Source organism: Syngnathus leptorhynchus, chromosome 22, assembly GCF_054491065.1.
Source record: "Syngnathus leptorhynchus isolate UIUO chromosome 22, UIUO_Slep, whole genome shotgun sequence".
Lineage (NCBI taxonomy): Eukaryota > Metazoa > Chordata > Actinopteri > Syngnathiformes > Syngnathidae > Syngnathus > Syngnathus leptorhynchus.
Genome location: NC_141216.1, coordinates 1,246,189 through 1,265,692, shown reverse-complemented (window position 1 = coordinate 1,265,692; position 19,504 = coordinate 1,246,189). Strand labels below are relative to the sequence as shown.

Genomic DNA, 19,504 nt, shown 5'->3' with positions numbered 1-19,504 from the left:
TTCAAAAGACCATTGAGTCAAGGCACTAAAAGATACAAGGAGGTAATTTATTTACAATTTAGGTACACAAATACAGTGGCAAATATAAATGTGAACAAATGTTGCTGGCCCGGTGACTTATTTTTCTTCAATTGGCTGACTGAAGAAGTGTCAAAATCAAAAACTGCAGGGCAGAAAGAATGATGCCATTATTTTCAACAGATATGGCCACTCGCAGCCAGACGTCCAAGACACGATTTAATCCAAATTGGGGATTATTAAAAAAAAAAAAAAAACACGAAGCTCACACTGCTTCTTACAAACTGTCATTTTAAATAGTGGAAATTTGAGAGGACTGGGGAGTCATTGAAGGAGGACAGGGGGAGAAAAAATAAAATAAAAATCACCTCGCATACAGTACCCCTGAAAAGCAAGTGAAAAAGTTGGCCACATTCAGTACAGTGCCTACGACCAGCACTGCTCTGTGACAAAAAGTGGAGCGAGCGGGTGACACCACACACACACACACACACACACAGACAAGTAGACGCTACACACAATTATGGCTGCCGAACCTTACATGGGCAGGCTTCCTTAACCAAAGCTTCCAAAGAATGCTCATACTCATCCCTAAACTAGGAAGGAAGGAAACCAAAGACAAAAGATATTTACACATCTACATTGCAAGTATTTCACAGCTTCAAAACAATACAAATGAGACGGCGCAAAATGGTTTTCTCTGTACACAGTCAATAGAAATCTGGTCAAAAGTGTCAAATGAAGCTCTCGCCACCTTTCATAAAGTGCAGCTGTTTGGTACAACACTAAGAAAGGGAACTGTGGACAACAATTATGTATTTCAACTTCAAAGAAGAAATACTGAAGCATTAGAAATACCAAAACGTGTTTGGTACATTCACCATGTGTGCATGTGTGTATTTACTTATACATACCCCTTAACTAGATCCTACCAACAACCAAAAAAAAAAAAAAAAAAAAAAAAAAAAAAAGCAACATTTTACTGAGAAGCATGAGAAGACACTAGCAACGTTATCTGTCGTGGGACTCATTTTGCAGATTATCCTTGAAAGAACAAAGAGGTTGCCGTGTTGGCCCTGGACACAATCTTTGTCTTTAGACAAGCTGAAGAAAAGTAAAAGAAAAGAAAATACGTGATGTGATAAAGGGGAGGGGGGCTTGTCCAGATATCTCCTGCAAAAGTGGACAGAAAACAGTCCTGAAGTCCAACACTCAGACTAGAGACAACATCAAAACGAGCAGGGGGGGGGGGGGGGGGGGCATAGGTTGTGGCAAAGAGTTAACATTACAAAGTGACAGTACTGAGAGAGAGAGAGAGAGAGAGAGAGAGAGAGAGAGAGAGAGAGAGAGAGAGAGAGAGAGAGAGAGAGAGAGAGAGAGAGAGAGAGAGAGAGCAGTCGCCAAGAAAGCATTTGGCTTCCTAGCTTGCAGTAGTGTGGCAATTGTACTATTAGTCTGAGTCTCAGTAGGCGCACGGTCTGGACCGGACTGGACTGCAAGGCTCATCGAGGAGCCAGAGGATGGAGGCCAGCGGGCAGTGCGCTTGACACCATCTACATAAGGGAACAAAGAAGGAGTGCCACTGTGACAGTGTTCAAAATCACCGTGTTCACAAGAGTGGCCTTAAAAAAACAGATCCCATGATGCATTGCCCCTAAATAAATAGAATACAATTTTTCTTTCCTCAAATAGCTTGCAATTCAAAAATTCATCTGAGCTTATAAAACAACATAATTCATCATTGGATCAAATTGTTCTTTGCATTTAAGACATGAAGTATGACTTTTCCACACAATACAAGTAAAAGATGGGAAATTAGTTCACAGCCAGAAAGAACGTTTGCAGCCATCCAGTCATTGTGTGTGTGCATGCCATTTGGGTCCCTTGAAAACCCTGAGCACTCTGAACAACTGGATGCTTGGTGAGCTTTCAGCCAGAGCCATGAAGAAGCTTTAAGCTGAGATGCAAAACAAGTACGTAGCTTCATCTCGTGCAAGTGTTAAGGGGTGAAAAGGCGATGCAGGGACGCAAATTTTTTTTTTTCCAGGTAAAAACAACTTCAGAAACCCACAACTGCACCAAAGCACACCGGAGGGTGCTGGAAGAGGGTGTGTGTGTGTAGGGGGGGGGGGGGGGGGGGTAATGGTGGAAAAGGAGCCAGTCACTTTGGGCCAGTGAGTTGTATGCGTGCCATTGATGCGTGTAGCAATGGTGCAAGCAACAAGCCACAAAGACAAAGCTGTTGGAAAGGGCATTCTTTTCGGGTCTGGGTAGGCGACGGGTGAGGTGGGGTTACATTCTCGGACTACAGTGCACACTGTAATGCATTATCCACACCAGTTCCCAGGACTGCAACCTTGGAGTTCACATTCTGCTTGCCAAAATAAAAGTCCCTTTGCTATCAATGACAGATTTGACAAAAATGATCCTGGAAATTGTGCAAGTTGGATAAATGCATTCCTGGTGCTTCCAGGGGTGCGCAACTCACCCAGTGTTGCCACGGTCACACAAGTATGTGGCGAGCGTCTACTTGGCGTGATGTTCGTAGGGAATGCTATTCTGAGGTTGGGGGAAGGGAAAGACAAGGCCCAATACGTCAAGTCAGAAACCGAGCGCACTACTTGTTAAAAGAGCAGCACTTCAATCAAAAGGTGCGGGGAGCGCCGATTATGGGCCTTAAGTTTCAATGATGCTTCCGTTTGATGACAAAGATCAGCAGACAGAATTTAGACACGTCATTCGTTCGCTTGCAAAACATGCATTGGACGAAAAAAACAACCAAATCTGAGCTTGCGATCCGTGGCCATCGGCGCACACGCAGCAGCGACCAGCGCCACGATTCACAGCGAGCAGGCCACCCTTGTTTGCTCCAGGGTTAGTTGTCAAACAAAACATGTTCTTTCTTTGTCTAGGGAGGGTCAGCATCAAATAGGACTCCTGCAATATGTGCTTAACTCAACTCAAACATCTTGTACCTGTGAGGTGGACATGCGCGAGGTGTCTTGCCGTCCGGTAAGATCTGAGGAGGAGACGTTGACGGGGGCACCGCGGTGCAGCCGCATGCTGACCTTTCGCTCACGCTCCATGCCGGACGCTTGACGCGGGGACGCTGGAGATCAGAGCGGAGACTTCAGAGTCATAGTTGAGGAGCGCGGCACGCCGGTTACCGAGTGACAAACCCGTATGCGAAGTGGGTGTCAGCGGCGCGGGCGCGGCTCCGTCTTGGCCTCCACGAGGTCGTCCCGATGCGGCGGGTAATCCTCTGGTGGCTGGGTTCCTGCCGTGTCTCAGCCTGTCCTCCCGGTCGCGGCGCTCTCTCTCCGCCTCCTCTGCCGCTCGGTTGGCTCCCTGTTCAAAACCACAATCAAATATGAGGCTGTGACCTCACCGCAATTTTTAATCCTGATAATAATCGCTTCGGATGGCATCTGGCTAATTGTTCGTACGGAGAGGCACAAATGGTCTTTTGTATCCAAAAGCAATGACTCACAAATTTCAGCATATTCCAGTCAAACACATAGTCATAAGAGAATCCTTGTCTGTGGAAAAGGTTCCGGAAAAGCTGTCGCAGGTACGAGTAGTCCGGCTTGTCGTCAAAGCGCAGCGAACGACAAAAGTTCAGGTAGGTTGCAAATTCAGCTGTGACGGAGACAAAAGCTACTATCAGTTGAGCTCAACACAAAAGCAATTTCAAATAACACGAAAAAGGTTGACTTACATGGATATCCCTTGCATAGAAACTCAATGGGGGTGGACATTTTCTTCTCACTGATGCGTTCATACTTCTGCCTCTTGGTGGCAGCCTTGAGGCCTTGCCAGGGCAGGGAGCCCAAATTAAAATACATGAGAACATAACCCAAGGACTCCAAGTCGTCACGCCTTGACTGCTCTGTAAAAGATCGAGTTCAACTTTCAGTTCCTTCTCAGACAAGTCCAAGCACGTTCCCCGTCACAAACAATAAGTGCGTGACTACGTACCGATGCCCAGATGGGTGTTGATCGAGGCGTATCTCGCAGTTCCAGTCAGGTTCTTGTTCTCGCGGTAGGGGATGTGCTGGTGAGTGCGAGCGTCACGATATTTTTTAGCCAGGCCAAAGTCAATAATGTAGACCAAGTTGCCCTTTTTGCCGAGCCCCATCAGAAAGTTGTCAGGCTTCACATCTCGGTGGATGAAGTTCTTGGAGTGAATGTACTCAATTCGACTGATCTGGGATGGACAAAGGGAGGGTGACATCATATTCACGTTTTGTTCACTTACAAAGAAATAAGACGGCTGCGGTCTGCCGGGGTATTTTATCCGCCTTGTGGTTACTTGCCCGGCCGTATGAGAAAAAAAAAAAAAAAAAAAAAAAAAAAGAATGTTCGACGCTATGAAGCAGGTTTGATTATGCAATAACTATCTAGGCAATTTGCACAAAACTTGCTCGAGCATGATCCACGCAAGAATGCAATGAATTTAGGAGGCGCACCTAGGACCTCGTTTGAGAAGTCATGTTACCTTGGGGTCACTCACATGCATCGCCATTATTCAATTGAGACGAGACTTTCAGTAATCTCCAACGATGGGAGGGAGAAAAACGCTACGGGGGAAGACATGTCTGTCATCTCACCATCTGATCAGCAAGAAGGAGGACTGTCTTGAGGCTGAACTTGCGGGAGCAAAAGTTGAAGAGATCCTCCAGGCTGGGTCCCAGCAGCTCCATCACCATGACATTATAGTCCCCCTCTGCTCCACACCATTTTATGGTTGGAATACCCACTTGAAGTACAAAAAAAAGTCAATTTCGATGAGTCATTGTTCATGTAATATTTGACGTGGCGAGGGATTTTTTTTTTTTACCTCCTCCTTGCATCATTTTGTAGATCTTGCTTTCAATGTGGAGTTGGGGGTGCTTGGTCTTCACACATTCCAACTTGATGGCAACCTCTTCGCCCACAGAAATATCTGTGCCTAAAAATGGACAAACACAAGAGAAGTCAAACATTGTTTTTTGAAGCCCAATCCAACGACGCCTTCAACAGACAGTCCCTCCACCTAAGGAAGTGCAGCCCTTGGAAGTGATGAGTAATCAATGCTAAAGTCTGCAATTATATGTTCCACTCCTGTTGCCACTTCATTTCCACCCAAAGAGACTCTGAATGAATCGAGGATGCTTAACACACAGTTGCTATGTCATTGTTAATCATTTATGGACTTGAAGCAGACAAATCACTAATATGCATGCATTGAACCCAATGAATGATTCCATTGTGACAGATGAATGAAGTGATTATGTTTATGTTACTCGAAAAAAGACCTTACGTCATTTTGTGGCAATGTGAGAAATTCAAGTTGCTTTCATTTTCAAGCAGCGGCAGCAGCAGTAGAGGCAGAAAGATGAGACTGTGGCCTTCACTGATATGGGTTATGGGGGTTGGATTGTGTAACTAGGGCCGGCCAACTGTTTCTCGACCGACTGACTCCATTGAAAACGAGAAGCTTGTAGCAACGGGTAAACAACAGGAACGAACTTCTGGGTGGGTCTTCTCAAGCACAACCCACAAGTCGGCTTGATTCTTAAAAATCATTTGACGTCATATCTTCCGCTGACCAGATAGCATTGGCACATTTGCTCTCTTGTCACACCATTTCCACTGGATTAAGTTCAAATAAGGTGAAGACGAAATGATGATGATGCTAGCTAAAGAGTGGCTGATCTCAACACAAAGGTTAAGAAGACCTGAGAGAGTGACGAGAGCTGCTCGTGACACGTCCGTCGTTTAAGGACAAACACAAGTCGAAAACAATCCAATCCATTTGACTTACCTAAATAGATGTCACCGAACGATCCACTTCCGATTTTTCTGCCCAGTCTGTATCGGTTCCCCACTCGAAGTTCCATCTTGTCGCTGGCTAAATTCAACGTTTTGTTGATTGAAATACACTCAGGTTTCCACCTTGACTTGATTTGACCACCTTCCTTATGTGTTAATGTGGTGAACAAGGCACCAAGCAATTCTTACTGCTTCTCTCTCCGGATTCGGTTTCTTCTGTGCAATCCAAAATTCACCATCACTTTTCTCCTTATCCGAGATACGAACACAAACAATTTTGGTATCAATCGATAGCGTAGAACACCTAGTTAATGTTCTCTATTCTGGAAAAGTCATTTTAAAGAAAAAAAACAAAGGATTGGACTGGATTTAAACCTTAGCCACTACTCGCTCAGCTTCCACTAATAGTAAGGCTGTTTTTTTTTTTCGTCGTCGTGAAAGCGGGTTGGTCAGTGACATCACTTCCCCTAGCAACCACCGTCAGATATGGAAATGACCCAAATGTGTGCGGATGTTTGGCATGGTACATATTCATAGGTAAAAAAATAGCAAGAATGTAAGGCTGATTTATTCTTAAACAAATTTATCTTTAAAGGCAAATTTGGTTCCAACTCAACGTCTTTGCAAACGCGTTGCCTTGCATGGGAAAAAGATCAACAAGAACGACACCCGCGGCCCGCCCATGTTGGTCCTGTCCAAATCTGTCGCCACAGCCTCCGGTTGACATTATGTGATTGGCTGAGTGTGCGTCAGCTGCTGGCGATTTTTCCCATTGGTTGTAAGAGAGCCAATCAGAAAAATGATATAGACCAGTCACATGGCCAAGTTGTTGTTCCAGAGATTGGGTAACGGGCTGGCACGTGTACTCTAACGTTCTGCATGTCGTGTACGTGCTACATTCACATGCTGTAGGATTAACACACCCTGATAGAGTTAATCTTGGAATTATTCAACATGACTGAAAAGGCCCGTTCAAAGTAGATCTTTATCAATGCAAAAAGACAAATCAGACACTTTAAAGCTATGCAATTCATCTATCTATGCAGTTTTGCAGTAAGTGCTTTGTGCATCAACTATTTCATATATGCACCACTGTTAAAACTGCATTTGTGATGTATCTTGGTGTAGTTCTCATGCACATCGAGCCTACCTTGTTTTGCCTGTTTGCGCCTAGTACCTAGTATCTGTTTATTCAAGGTAATTGACTGATACCTGATGAATAGATTTCCCATCCAACTAGGTTGCTAAATATATAGAGTGGTTTGGAAAAGTATCATCCTTTCTCCTCCCCTTGGCTTTTTGCCCATTACAATGACAGTACATTAAAAGTGTTTGTACACGGGAATATTTCGATCACGTCTCGTAGAGGACCACTGCTGTTTTATACACGATGAGGTAGTTATTGCAAGTCAGTCCGATTTTCTCGCAAGTTGTCAAACGCACACTTTTGTTTCCATTTGACTTTAAAAAAGTTGATCAAGACGTTTCCTGATGACCTGCGCCAGCAAATTTCTGTGTTCTGCGTCACAAATCAGTCCTATGCTTTCAGCACCATCTAGTGGACAAAAGCAGGAAGCACATACAGAGAGAAAGCAAAAATATAAAATAAAATAACTCGGGACTCGAACTAGGAACTTTTTCTTTTTTTTTACAATTTAGCCTAAGAAGGGAATGTTTGATATGGGCTGAGAGCAGTTTTTAATGGAATGGACACACAAGAATTAAATGTGTCAGCGAAAAAAACAAAAAAAACAAGCAACATCTCAAAACAATGAAGTGTGTGTGAGTGCGTGCATATCTTGTCTTTCTTACCTTACACCACTAGTTAAACCATGGTTGGGGTTTGAGTTTAGAAGTATGAAGAAAAAAAAAGTAATATTTTGAATGCAGAATAGCCAAGCAGTAATTTTTACTCAAAGAAATACAAACATCAGAGGCAATGTTTTAAATAAAGTCCTATATATATATTTATATATATATATATATATATATAAAAAGCATTTACCCACTGAAGCAAAACAAACACTTATCACTTGTCTTTCCTTGTGTAACAGAGGATACAATATGATTTGACACGTTTAGTTAACAGAAGAATAGCATTGATAAAGAGACTGCCACAACCTCAACACAAAAAAGGTAAACACAGGGCAATTGATAAAAAAAAAAATAGACTAAGAAAAAAAAAAAAAAATACACAACTAAAAAGAGGGGTAAGTGCAGCACTGGGCAGAATCAAGAAGCATGATAGATTCAGTCTAAACGTTCTTCAGTTCCATATTCAGATAATCAGCACATTATATCTCTAGATCTGTTAACATGCAAGCTCAATGAAGCACATGGTCAAATACGCATGGGAATTATACTTTTTTTTTTATCATCATCTCATTGGATATTTGTAAAATATGAAAAAAGTCTGTCCATGTACAGTGGCGGAAAAACAAAACGTCATTTGCAAGAATGAGCAGACGAGAATTCATTCTATTAGATAGTGTTTTCTTTAACAAAAAAAAGAAAAAAAGAAAGACTACATTCATTTCACTGAACAAAGTTCACATACAAAAACAAAACAAAAAAAATGAAAATATCAGGTGATATTTTAAACGTTCATCAAGGTTTAGTTTTTCTATCTTAATTCATCACTGATCCTCGGAGAAATCCCAAGACACATTTGCACAATGGAATACTGCATATAGATCTACTCACAAGTGGGTCTAGGGAGGCTAGCTGCCAAAGATGGGAATGTCCACACGCACGCAAGTTGGATTGCGCCACGCACTTGAGTGGCTGAGGCCGTCCCCAAAAGTCAGCTGGAATTTTGGATTCTCCTTCCCTGTGCTTCAAGAGGGAGTTTGCCGCTCATAAGCTGCCAATGCTGGGATTTTTAATTCCACGTGGAAGAGGAAGGGGAAGGTTGGAACATTCACTTTTAGTAATCGCTTCTCGTTTTGGCACCTTGCCATAGATGATGACCGACCCGGAAAGAGGTCAGCGTGTGGCTTCACGTGGACAACGGCGGGGGGCTCAGGATGCATATGAAGAGGGATGAGGGGCGGGGCAGGGCGGGGCTACTGGTTGCCCACTGCTTGGCCAACCTCCGCTTCTCCGGCACCATTGTTGTTATTGCCATTTGCGGTCATGGCCTCCCCCTCGTCGCCATCTTGCGTCTTGGCCCTCTTGCAGGCGGGCGCCTCCTCGCCGTTCTGCCTCTTGGTGGGCAGGGAGGCGGAAGCCGAAGCGTGGGTAGCCAGAAGGTGGAGAGGGTTTGCAACAACTGCTTGGGAATGGGGGGGCAATACAACAAGAGCAGTCAGTCGTGAGACACAGAGGACACATTTGAGGACTGTATTTGAATCATTAGCGATAGGACGCATTAACCTGCGGCGGCAGAACTGATGGGGACCAGGTGAGTCCCATTTTGTGTGATGGTCTTTATGGGGAGCTGGTGTTGACCCAGCGGAGCCTGTTGCATGATGGTTACTGTCGTCAGGGGAGCGGCTTGAGAGGTCTGGATGATGCGACTGACTCCGCCTATAGACGAGGCTGTGATGGATGGGACCGCTTCCACTTTGACTAGACGCAAAAGAAGACGACATCATCACGCGAGGCACAATTGGGACAGGCGCCGCCGCCGCCGTAAGAGGGCCAAACCTTTGATCTCCTGGTGCTCTCCCCCTCCATTCTCCTGAGAGTTTGGCTTCAGTGTCGCGGCAGCGGACTGCGCGGCGACACTGGTCATGGTGACGGTGGGGATTTGGTGGACAACGTGCACGGTTTGCATGACGGGCGCGGGGCTAACAGTCGTCGTCACCATGGCCGGCGTGGCCACGGCATAGGTCACAGGCTTCATGGTCGTCGGAGGCATCTGGCGTTGCACGGCAATCAATACGGGCTGGTTCGTGAGTGGAGAACCTGTTACGATAAGAATGACGTTTGGCCTCCGTTTTTTTTCCCTTAATCCAGTAAAATCTTGTTTTACTTTGCACATTCAATAGATTTTAAACACAGTTCTTTCTTTTTTTGACGAACACTTAAGCCTACTATGCTACTGTATTTAAATATATATTTTGGGGTTACCAGTGGAGTTCTGAGCAAAGCGAGCCTCCTGGATGATAGCAAGTTTAGGCTGGACGGCGGCAGTTGGCGTGGGGGCTGGCGGTGGGGTCGGCTCTGGTTCCATAGGGACGGGGGAGCCTTCCCTGGAGAGGCTATCTGGGGTCTGCACGCCACTGGAGTGAGCCGACAGCGCTCCAGTGTGATTGGGAGAAGCGGGGGCGCTCCTGGGAAAAAAAGAAGGAGAGCCATTCATTAACGCACTCAAGCAAACTTCTGCTGTGGATAATTTACCTGGAAGAGAGGGGTCCGACGGGGGTCCTGAAGCAAGGCACTCCCCTAGGCCTACGTTTCCTGAAGGCTTGTTCTATGAGTTTGCCTTCGGAAGAAGGGTCAATTCTCCAGAAGGATCCTTTCCCGGGCTCCTCTTGAGAACGTGCTACTTTGATGAAGTACCGGTTGAGGGACAGGTTGTGGCGGATGGAGTTCTACACACAAGCAAAGTCATGAACGCTTCATGGATATTATTCAGTAAGTCTCTCATAAACCACTGCTGCTCCAAGTTAAAAACAGAAAATAGGGAAGAAAACAAACAAGTAGTCACGCACGGCAGTTCCAAAACAGCCGGAGTGCATGTCACCTGGAAAACTATGAAGACTTTCCACATGACGCACACGTTTGTGTCTGATCTCGAGACTTCTGACACCGCGCTATGAAAGCTGTGGCTACGGTGACCTGGAAACGTTTTATCCAAAACTACAGTTTTCTAACATACTTCCCATAAATCACCCTTGGAGTACTTTGATTTGTAAACAAACAAACAAAACAAAAAATTCCCGATAAAGTGACACTGACCTGCCAGCCTTTATCAGCTGTTCTGTAGTAGGGGTAATTTTTTGTGATGTGGGTGTAAATTCCATTCAGTGTCAGTTGTTTATCAGGGGCCATGGTGATAGCTTGGACTATCAATTGTGCATATGAATACGGTGGTTTGGAGTCATCCTGTAGAGAACATGAGGCGTGAGAGAACAACTAAAAAGAGAGCTAAAAACAACACAAAAGTTCAATCGAGTTCTCTATTCCAAAGTCTACCCTGAAGAGAGGGTTGAGCAATTTTTAGACTTCAATGAGTAACCATTTAGTTCTCTGAAGTTTATAGGCTTTCTTGTATCAATTAAAATACAATCCTCAGATGGAGTGGAATCATGCATCATCATCATCCACAAATGCTACTCGCCTTTGGGCTGTCTTCACCAGATGCCTCCTTGTCATTTTCTGACTGTGAGTTGTCTGCTATTAGGTCCGAGGCCAGGACACGGCCGCTCCTATAGCTGGACAGTCCTGCCCCCCTTGGACTTGATGGGCAGGAATTTGCAGCACTATGAAAAAAAAGAAAAGGTGAGCCTGTATTTTTCAAGACAGATGAATAATTAAACCACTGACCTTAAGGTGCCTGTGGGTGAAGGCAGCGGGCTCATAAGGTGGGCGATATTGTCCGGAATGTTGATGGTAAGTGGGGAAATCTGAGGTTGTACCGACTTGACGGGCGATTCGGGCACGTTCCTCTGCTCCTTTTTGTCACTTAAAAGTGCAGTGAATGTGATTTTTATACTCGTGCTGGGGAACCGGAAGCAACACCTGAAATCAAACACAGGGATTTTCAAAATACATGTTTTGGGGTGCAACACAAGACTGAGGCAAAGTTTGAGCGCCAGATCAAATCAGCAACAATAACAATCGACATGAGTGGCCATCCTTGCGTGTAAAATATGCTTAGCTTCAGCAAACGAGAATCGCCATTTTGTCATCTTACACACTTATCATACGTCAATGTTTTGGCAACACGCCAAAGTAGCTTACTAGCATGAACGCGTGGCTAGAACGTAGCTTGGGGTGACACCTCATACAAAATTGACCCACTTTCAAGAAAATTCCAGATCAACCTAGGCCTGAGAAGGTTTTCACTTAGATTTGACGGCCTGTGGGGAAAAACGACACCCAACACTTGAACCCGGCGTTCAACAAACAAACCAGTTGAACGCAAATAAATCAGAGTTGCATAAAATTGTGACCTAAACAAAATTAGATGAGGGTAAAAGAACCCACGAGTGCGCTGATTCTTAGCCATTGCATTTGAGTGATGCGTTTCGGGTGAAAAGAATGCACGCCGAATAAGACCAAATTCAAACCCGATTCAAACGATGGTATAAACAACTCGTTTTGGTGTCATTGGACACTTTGTAAGTGTAAACTTGCATGTGTGGCATGGAGGTTCGGCGTGACGTTCGTTCTCGCAATCGAAACCCGAGCGTTCCTTGACACAGCACGTGCAACACCGCTGGCGGACAACAAAACAACAACACAGGACAACGTAGCGCAGCAGCACATGTGCTAAGGTTAAAGCGCGATCATTCCACAAGCTTACTTACATTCGGGGAAGCTGCAGAGGTGGAGCCCCTCTTCTCTGGAACACCCCATCCACAAAAACCCCATTTTTGCCAAGGCATCGGAGGTAAAATTCCCCCGTGCCTGTGCCATCTTCGCTGGCCGTGAAAATCTCAAGGTGCCGCCTGGAAATGAAGCTGGAGTGTCCCATGCTGACGTCCACGGATCCCTGCGACGAGTTCCGGCCAATGGTCACCGACCTTTTCTTCATCAAATACTCGAATTCTCGGCCCTCCAGCCGGGCTACCGCCGACCCCGACATACCGCTTACCACCGCCATCTTCTGAGGTATCTGCTGGGTATTTGGAGGATTGTTGGAGGATAAACGTTTGAATAGATGTGCTAATGTGGTGAGGTTGCTTGAGTTTTGGGAAAAGGAATGAGCTCAATTTTACAACCTTCACATCGGCAAGGAACGTGCCAGCCACACCGGGGTTACGGCGGCTCCGACCCACCGCCGCGAAGGAGAGGAAAAAAATAACCATCTGCTCCAATCAAAAGCGGACAAACGGGCGGAAGTGCAGTGACGGACGTCCCTTTCGACCAATGGCAAGCGAGTCTGTGTCGGCATTGCCGCAGTGTTTACCAATTGCAACCATAATAAAAATAGCCGAAGCGACGCGTGCGTGGTAGGTTGCGCTGCACGCTGACACGCAGATGAATGGAAAGAGAGAAGGCGCGGCACAGCGGAGCAGCGGAGCACTGGATTGGATTGGAAGCCTTTGACTTGTGGATGATGCCTGGCATATCGACCGCTCAAACTCAAAAGGAGGAATATGGCAAAAAAATCCACAGCAAATATAACACAAGACTCTGAAATAATTGTCCGCTTCACTTCGGTCATTGCTACCATCTTTCACTGAGTTATACAGTTATTTGTTTTTCTAACTGCAAATACTTTGTTATTGTCATCAATAAAAGAAACGATTTTGCGTGCATTTGTTTTTGGACTTAAGTAAACGAGTTGAATTAGGGTAACCAGACGTCCTCTTCTTAAAATCAAATCAAATCGAACGTTCCATTTGGAATCCGACTGACTCCAGTTCCCCTAAACTTCTTACCGGGCTTTCTTTGCAGTTGTTTAGTTTACAAAATGCAATCCACTACGTAACCATACCGACCACCAATGTGTGTTTGTACGTGCGTGTGACCGTGTGCGTGGAGGTCGCGCGTCTACGCACAACCACAGACACTGCTTGTTTATTTATTTGGGACAGTGATATCGATTGATAGCCGATAGATGTGTGCACATCGACCGCACTTGTGCAGGAAGCCGCGTTGCAACGTGAAAACATAGGCACCATGTGTTCAGCGTGGATGACGTCATCAGGCCTGTCGGTCTTTCATTCAGAAGAATAGCGAAATTATTCACAAACGTCGGCTGAAGTTAGAAGAAAACTAAGATCAAACTATTATCATTATTACTATAATAATCAGCATCATTATGACAATCATTATTATTATTAATAATGATTATTATTGTGAAATAGGGTACGCCTAGACATTTTGTAATCAAGCTAAGGCAAAACAACAGCAAGTCTACTGGTCATACTTAGTGGAGTGAAATGTTATGGCAAAGCTGCCCCCTGCTGGCCGTTCATAGTAAGCGCATCAACAGCTGAGGGGCTTCATTTTCTCAGCAGTATTTTGCAAATTTGACACACAATCTACTAATGCAATGCCCCATTTTTGTTACTGCAAAATGCCCAATGACAGACTATTATGAGGGACCATCAAGACAATTGTGGATTTCTGCATAAAATGTGATGATTGATCGAAATACTTTTGGAGGTGTTAATTTTAATCCACATTTAATTTGTTAAACTATTCTCGTGGAAAGATTTCTTTGAGGTACAATACCATTACTTTTGTGTATGCACAGTCAACTGAATGTTCATGGTGGTTTGTTATGCTCATTGTTTTGAGTTTGCATTTTTGCATACTAGGAAAATGAGGATTTCAAACAAAAAATGTGGGTGTAGGCTATGTTTTGGTTTTCAAGGAGGAAAGGAAAAGGAAACTTGAAGCTAAAAGTTTGATCCACATATAACCATATTTACCACAATTATTTTCCTTGTACAGTCAAATCACAAGAAAGAAAGTGGCACAGCCGGCAGCCGTGATGGACGTGCCACCGCCTCAAATTCAATCATTGTCACCAAGGTGTCAAGTCAAACGGTGTCATGTTCACCTGACCCACACGGGTGTGTGTGTGTTTGTGTGTGTTGTTGGAACAGCAGGCTGGAATGACACAAGGTGTGAATAGGAAATTTAAAGCCACGGAGGCCGACTGCCAAGTTTATGACACCTCTGACATCCTTGTTGACTCATTCATTGAGTGCTATGAATTAATAATGTACACTTGACATGATTCTGAACTATCACCACCACAATGTGAGGCAGAGCAGTTTATGTCGGGCATAAAAGGAAAACAAAAGTTTGATGAGTGTAGAGTTTGTATTTGTTTGCCAACCATCGGGGCCAATTGATGCTGTTACACTGAGAGATTATTTTTGTTTAAATATAAGCCACATTGTCAACAGGGCGTGACGACTACAGAATGGAAAGCACCTGTCCCACATATTTCAACAAAATGTGGCGCCACAAAAAAAAAAAAAAAAAAAAGCGGTTGTCTAAACCTTGGACTTTGAATTTTATGCCTTTATAATCATTGATATCATTTGGCTCCATACAGACATCCGTTCCTGTAAAACAAGAACACACCTTGCTCCACTGACGAATGGACCCAGTTTGACTGGTTTCTTTTGAATTGGTTGGGCGACCATTACTCAGATTTCACAACGTTTAAAAAAAAAAAAAAAAATCCCCAAAGAGTCAACACAGTGAGCTGGAAATCAATAGAGAATAAATTCATTGAAGTGATTCCGCAAAAATGATTTCCTTAATAATCCAAAATTCTCATTTAAAAAAAAAAAAAAATCAGCTTTTCCATATGCATAAGAAAGTCAAAGCATGTTTTTGATTTAAAAATCTGCTTTGGTTTCACTATCAGGTCCAGGTAGCCTGAAACTGCTTCTCATGTAGGAAGGAGTTCCTCCATCGGCACCATCAGGTTCCCAAGATACCAGAAAATCCAGAAGATCAGGCTGATGAAAAGGACAAGAGGTCCGGAAAAGACGAAAAAATCCCAGAAACTGTAGGGAGCAAAGACTCCCACAAGGAAGAGGATGAAACCTGCCACATCCAGGAAGAGAGCCACAAAGAAAAATAGCAAGCAGCGGCCAAGATAAGCAGTGTAATTCATCCTCAAGAAGTGGACAAAACAAATTTCACCGCTTTTCTGGTTGACCTTTGAGACTCCTGGAAATAGCTCCAAGTGGAATACTCGAGAAAATCCTTGCTTGTCTCTCAGTCCACCTGCAAGACTGAACCAATGGCAACATTCTTTTTTTATACCTTCAGCTTCTTGCTTATTGATGACTAGATTAGCATTGTTAGATGTTCCTCAACATTCCTGTCTTATCTCTGACCTTTGTGAATGCGGAAAACTTTTTGTGCAGTTTAACATTTATGCTACTTTTTTTTTTTTCTTTTCAGGAAACGTCTTACAAAAGATGAGCTGTATGTTTCCAAGATGCATTTTGTATTCAGTGACAACAACAAAAGGTGATTCCCACAAAAGCGAGATTGGATGTGAAAACTGGTCCTTCAGCCACGCAATGTAATCTCGGATGCATTTCCCCCCCCCCCAAACACCACAACAAACAAACTGCTTGGTAAACTTTATTCTTTGAAAAGTATTTGACAGTTCCTTTTTACAAAACACATAAAAGAAAAATATATGAATTTGTTATTTACATATGAAAGACTCTTCTGTGCGCAGCCCGTCTGCGTTGAGCCGAGCTTGTCCCTGATTAAGAAATCTTTAAAAATAAATAATAAAAAAAGTGACGCTCAAGGTTTTCAGTCCTTGGAAATGTTTTGAAAAGCAGCGTTCATGGGAATCCAACCTGTGACGAAAAGGAAGAGGTATTGAACAAGTGGACATCAAGCTCGCTGTGACGGACGGCCGGGTCAGCACTTACGGTGCGGTGATAGGTTGCTATAGGTTGTTATAGGTTGCGCTGCACGCTGACACGCAGATGAATGGAAAGAGAGAAGGCGCGGCACAGCGGAGCAGCGGAGCACTGGATTGGATTGGAAGCCTTTGACTTGTGGATGATGCCTGGCATATCGACCGCTCAAACTCAAAAGGAGGAATATGGCAAAAAAATCCACAGCAAATATAACACAAGACTCTGAAATAATTGTCCGCTTCACTTCGGTCATTGCTACCATCTTTCACTGAGTTATACAGTTATTTGTTTTTCTAACTGCAAATACTTTGTTATTGTCATCAATAAAAGAAACGATTTTGCGTGCATTTGTTTTTGGACTTAAGTAAACGAGTTGAATTAGGGTAACCAGACGTCCTCTTCTTAAAATCAAATCAAATCGAACGTTCCATTTGGAATCCGACTGACTCCAGTTCCCCTAAACTTCTTACCGGGCTTTCTTTGCAGTTGTTTAGTTTACAAAATGCAATCCACTACGTAACCATACCGACCACCAATGTGTGTTGGTACGTGCGTGTGACCGTATGCGTGGAGGTCGCGCGTCTACGCACAACCACAGACACTGCTTGTTTATTTATTTGGGACAGTGATATCGATTGATAGCCGATAGATGTGTGCACATCGATCGCACTTGTGCAGGAAGCCGCGTTGCAACGTGAAAACATAGGCACCATGTGTTCAGCGTGGATGACGTCATCAGGCCTGTCGGTCTTCCATTCAGAAGAATAGCGAAATTATTCACAAACGTCGGCTGAAGTTAGAAGAAAACTAAGATCAAACTATTATCATTATTACTATAATAATCAGCATCATTATGACAATCATTATTATTATTAATAATGATTATTATTGTGAAATAGGGTACGCCTAGACATTTTGTAATCAAGCTAAGGCAAAACAACAGCAAGTCTACTGGTCATACTTAGTGGAGTGAAATGTTATGGCAAAGCTGCCCCCTGCTGGCCGTTCATAGTAAGCGCATCAACAGCTGAGGGGCTTCATTTTCTCAGCAGTATTTTGCAAATTTGACACACAATCTACTAATGCAATGCCCCATTTTTGTTACTGCAAAATGCCCAATGACAGACTATTATGAGGGACCATCAAGACAATTGTGGATTTCTGCATAAAATGTGATGATTGATCGAAATACTTTTGGAGGTGTTAATTTTAATCCACATTTAATTTGTTAAACTATTCTCGTGGAAAGATTTCTTTGAGGTACAATACCATTACTTTTGTGTATGCACAGTCAACTGAATGTTCATGGTGGTTTGTTATGCTCATTGTTTTGAGTTTGCATTTTTGCATACTAGGAAAATAAGGATTTCAAACAAAAAATGTGGGTGTAGGCTATGTTTTGGTTTTCAAGGAGGAAAGGAAAAGGAAACTTGAAGCTAAAAGTTTGATCCACATATAACCATATTTACCACAATTATTTTCCTTGTACAGTCAAATCACAAGAAAGAAAGTGGCACAGCCGGCAGCCGTGATGGACGTGCCACCGCCTCAAATTCAATCATTGTCACCAAGGTGTCAAGTCAAACGGTGTCATGTTCACCTGACCCACACGGGTGTGTGTGTGTTTGTGTGTGTTGTTGGAACAGCAGGCTGGAATGACACAAGGTGTGAATAGGAAATTTAAAGCCACGGAGGCCGACTGCCAAGTTTATGACACCTCTGACATCCTTGTTGACTCATTCATTGAGTGCTATGAATTAATAATGTACACTTGACATGATTCTGAACTATCACCACCACAATGTGAGGGAGAGCAGTTTATGTCGGGCATAAAAGGAAAACAAAAGTTTGATGAGTGTAGAGTTTGTATTTGTTTGCCAACCATCGGGGCCAATTGATGCTGTTACACTGAGAGATTATTTTTGTTTAAATATAAGCCACATTGTCAACAGGGCGTGACGACTACAGAATGGAAAGCACCTGTCCCACATATTTCAACAAAGTGTGGCGCCACAAAAAAAAAAAAAAAAAGCGGTTGTCTAAACCTTGGACTTTGAATTTTATGCCTTTATAATCATTGATATCATTTGACTCCATACAGACATCCGTTCCTGTAAAACAAGAACACACCTTGCTCCACTGACGAATGGACCCAGTTTGACTGGTTTCTTTTGAATTGGTTGGGCGACCATTACTCAGATTTCACAACGTTTAAAAAAAAAAAAAAAAAATCCCCAAAGAGTCAACACAGTGAGCTGGAAATCAATAGAGAATAAATTCATTGAAGTGATTCCGCAAAAATGATTTCCTTAATAATCCAAAATTCTCATTTAAAAAAAAAAAAAAATCAGCTTTTCCATATGCATAAGAAAGTCAAAGCATGTTTTTGATTTAAAAATCTGCTTTGGTTTCACTATCAGGTCCAGGTAGCCTGAAACTGCTTCTCATGTAGGAAGGAGTTCCTCCATCGGCACCATCAGGTTCCCAAGATACCAGAAAATCCAGAAGATCAGGCTGATGAAAAGGACAAGAGGTCCGGAAAAGACGAAAAAATCCCAGAAACTGTAGGGAGCAAAGACTCCCACAAGGAAGAGGATGAAACCTGCCACATCCAGGAAGAGAGCCACAAAGAAAAATAGCAAGCAGCGGCCAAGATAAGCAGTGTAATTCATCCTCAAGAAGTGGACAAAACAAATTTCACCGCTTTTCTGGTTGACCTTTGAGACTCCTGGAAATAGCTCCAAGTGGAATACTCGAGAAAATCCTTGCTTGTCTCTCAGTCCACCTGCAAGACTGAACCAATGGCAACATTCTTTTTTATACCTTCAGCTTCTTGCTTATTGATGACTAGATTAGCATTGTTAGATGTTCCTCAACATTCCTGTCTTATCTCTGACCTTTGTGAATGCGGAAAACTTTTTGTGCAGTTTATCATTTATGCTACTTTTTTTTTTTCTTTTCAGGAAACGTCTTACAAAAGATGAGCTGTATGTTTCCAAGATGCATTTTGTATTCAGTGACAACAACAAAAGGTGATTCCCACAAAAGCGAGATTGGATGTGAAAAGTGGTCCTTCAGCCACGCAATGTAATCTCGGATGCATTTCCCCCCCCCCAAACACCACAACAAACAAACTGCTT

The 19,504-nt window shown here is 43.5% G+C and overlaps 2 protein-coding genes across 4 annotated transcripts; both read right to left on the bottom strand.

Annotated features, from left to right (window-relative positions):
- Nucleotides 1–33: 33 nt before the first annotated feature.
- Nucleotides 34–6,373, bottom strand: csnk1db (casein kinase 1, delta b). Of its 3 annotated transcripts, XM_085903350.1 has the most exons (10): nt 5,825–6,369; nt 4,859–4,969; nt 4,629–4,777; nt 3,997–4,225; nt 3,737–3,907; nt 3,509–3,657; nt 3,198–3,366; nt 2,994–3,127; nt 2,507–2,577; nt 34–1,571 (listed from the first exon to the last, which is right to left on the bottom strand). In XM_085903350.1, exons 1-9 carry the CDS (start codon nt 5,898–5,900, stop codon nt 2,545–2,547), a joined length of 1,221 nt encoding a protein of 406 aa, XP_085759476.1. In that variant the 5' UTR covers nt 5,901–6,369; the 3' UTR covers nt 34–1,571; nt 2,507–2,544. The 3 variants fall into 3 exon arrangements, with proteins under 3 accessions (XP_085759476.1, XP_085759475.1, XP_085759473.1); XM_085903349.1 differs by having other exon boundaries at nt 34–2,572; nt 5,825–6,373; XM_085903347.1 differs by lacking the exon at nt 2,507–2,577.
- A 1,351-nt stretch (nt 6,374–7,724) lies between these two features.
- On the bottom strand, nt 7,725–12,799 carry foxk2a (forkhead box K2a). The gene is made up of 9 exons (XM_085904316.1): nt 12,312–12,799; nt 11,326–11,520; nt 11,120–11,261; nt 10,738–10,884; nt 10,177–10,370; nt 9,907–10,109; nt 9,481–9,741; nt 9,208–9,402; nt 7,725–9,103 (listed from the first exon to the last, which is right to left on the bottom strand). The coding sequence occupies exons 1-9, from the start codon at nt 12,605–12,607 to the stop codon at nt 8,898–8,900; spliced, it is 1,839 nt and encodes a 612-aa protein (XP_085760442.1). The 5' UTR covers nt 12,608–12,799; the 3' UTR covers nt 7,725–8,897.
- Nucleotides 12,800–19,504: the final 6,705 nt, after the last annotated feature.